The sequence below is a fragment of the Priapulus caudatus genome, unplaced genomic scaffold, assembly GCF_000485595.1.
Source record: "Priapulus caudatus unplaced genomic scaffold, Priapulus_caudatus-5.0.1 Scaffold3907, whole genome shotgun sequence".
Lineage (NCBI taxonomy): Eukaryota > Metazoa > Priapulida > Priapulimorpha > Priapulimorphida > Priapulidae > Priapulus > Priapulus caudatus.
The window spans coordinates 1-1,246 of NW_014580968.1; the positions used below are offsets into that span (position 1 = coordinate 1).

At 46.7% G+C, this 1,246-nt stretch overlaps 1 protein-coding gene across 1 annotated transcript; it reads left to right on the forward strand.

Annotated features, from left to right (window-relative positions):
• Positions 1–319: 319 nt before the first annotated feature.
• LOC106819650 (cytochrome P450 2U1-like) lies at positions 320–1,205 on the forward strand. The gene has a single exon (XM_014824253.1). It carries the CDS (start codon positions 382–384, stop codon positions 1,123–1,125), a length of 744 nt encoding a protein of 247 aa, XP_014679739.1. The 5' UTR covers positions 320–381; the 3' UTR covers positions 1,126–1,205.
• Positions 1,206–1,246: the final 41 nt, after the last annotated feature.

A 1,246-nucleotide genomic window follows, 5' to 3' on the forward strand; every position in this document is an offset into this window, starting at 1 on the left:
TCTGTATGTATGTACTGTATATAATCATGGTTCTGGAAATAAAGCATTATAAAAAAAAAAAAAAAATAGTAAACGAGGAAACAGTCGAGAGAGAAGTGGAGAAATGAGAGAGCGAGTGCAAATAAGAAGGAGTTAATGGAGGAAAGAAGGGTGGATGGAAGGGTAATCAGAGGGAGAGAGGGAGAGTTAGGGAATGAGGAAGAAACGAATAAAAGAAATAGAGAGTGAGAGAGAGAAAAGGAGGAAGGGCTCTGTACCGTAAACTTGTATCGTTTTACTTTAAGGTTGACGCTAGGATCATGTCTGCTTGTGGACTGGTTTCCATCGCTCGCTTACATTACCAGCGGTAAAGCCAAAGAATTAAAAAGACTCGTACAAACGATGATAGACTGGCACATAAAATTACTCGAGGAACACCGACAAACGTTGAACGAGTCAAGTCCACGCGATTTTCTCGACCACCTGCTAATCCAGCAACAGACGGGCAAGCTGATGGTGTCCGACACCGACATCTGTTGTGTGTTGGATGATTTACAGGGTGCCGGGTTTGATAGCGTCACTGCTACCACCGACTGGGGCATTCAGCTGCTTGTGCAGAATCCAGACGTGCAGAAGAAGCTGCAGGCTGAGATCGACGAGGTCGTCGGCACCGGCAGAGCGCCGACGACAAAGGATCGCCCCAACATGCCCTACTTGGAGGCTACGCTTTGGGAGATTCAGCGTGTAGGAATGATTGACCCGATACCTGGTGTACGCGGTGCATTGTCTGATACCACCTTAGGAGGCTTTGATATACCAAAGGATACCGTTCTAATGGCCAACCACGCCAAGATGGCTATGAATCCCATCAATTTCCCACAGCCGCAGAGGTTTGACCCGTCTAGGTATCTGGATGAGAACGGTGTCGTCGTAGCACCTGATAAAAAGATTATGCTGTTTGGCAACGGCTTCCGAATATGTCCCGGCATGCAACTCGCTCGTGACATGATGTTTACTGTCATGGCGAACCTGTTGCAGCGTTTCACATTTCAGCTACCAGAGGGCGTCACAGCTCTCCCTGCCGGCAGAACCGACGGTCTTGTGCAGCATCCGCTTCCTTTTAAGATTAGAGCTATTGCACGATAAACGCCACCTCTTGAAAAAACAACAATAGAATAACGCATATTAATTGGTGATGGTTAACAGAGTCAAACGACTTGGTTTACTTTGCACATCTCAATAGCATTCTCCTTGTAATCATTCATCC

What these genes read in the sequence shown, in the direction of transcription:
- LOC106819650 (XM_014824253.1), top strand. Translation starts at nt 382, where the DNA reads ATGATAGACTGGCACATAAAATTACTCGAGGAACACCGACAAACGTTG.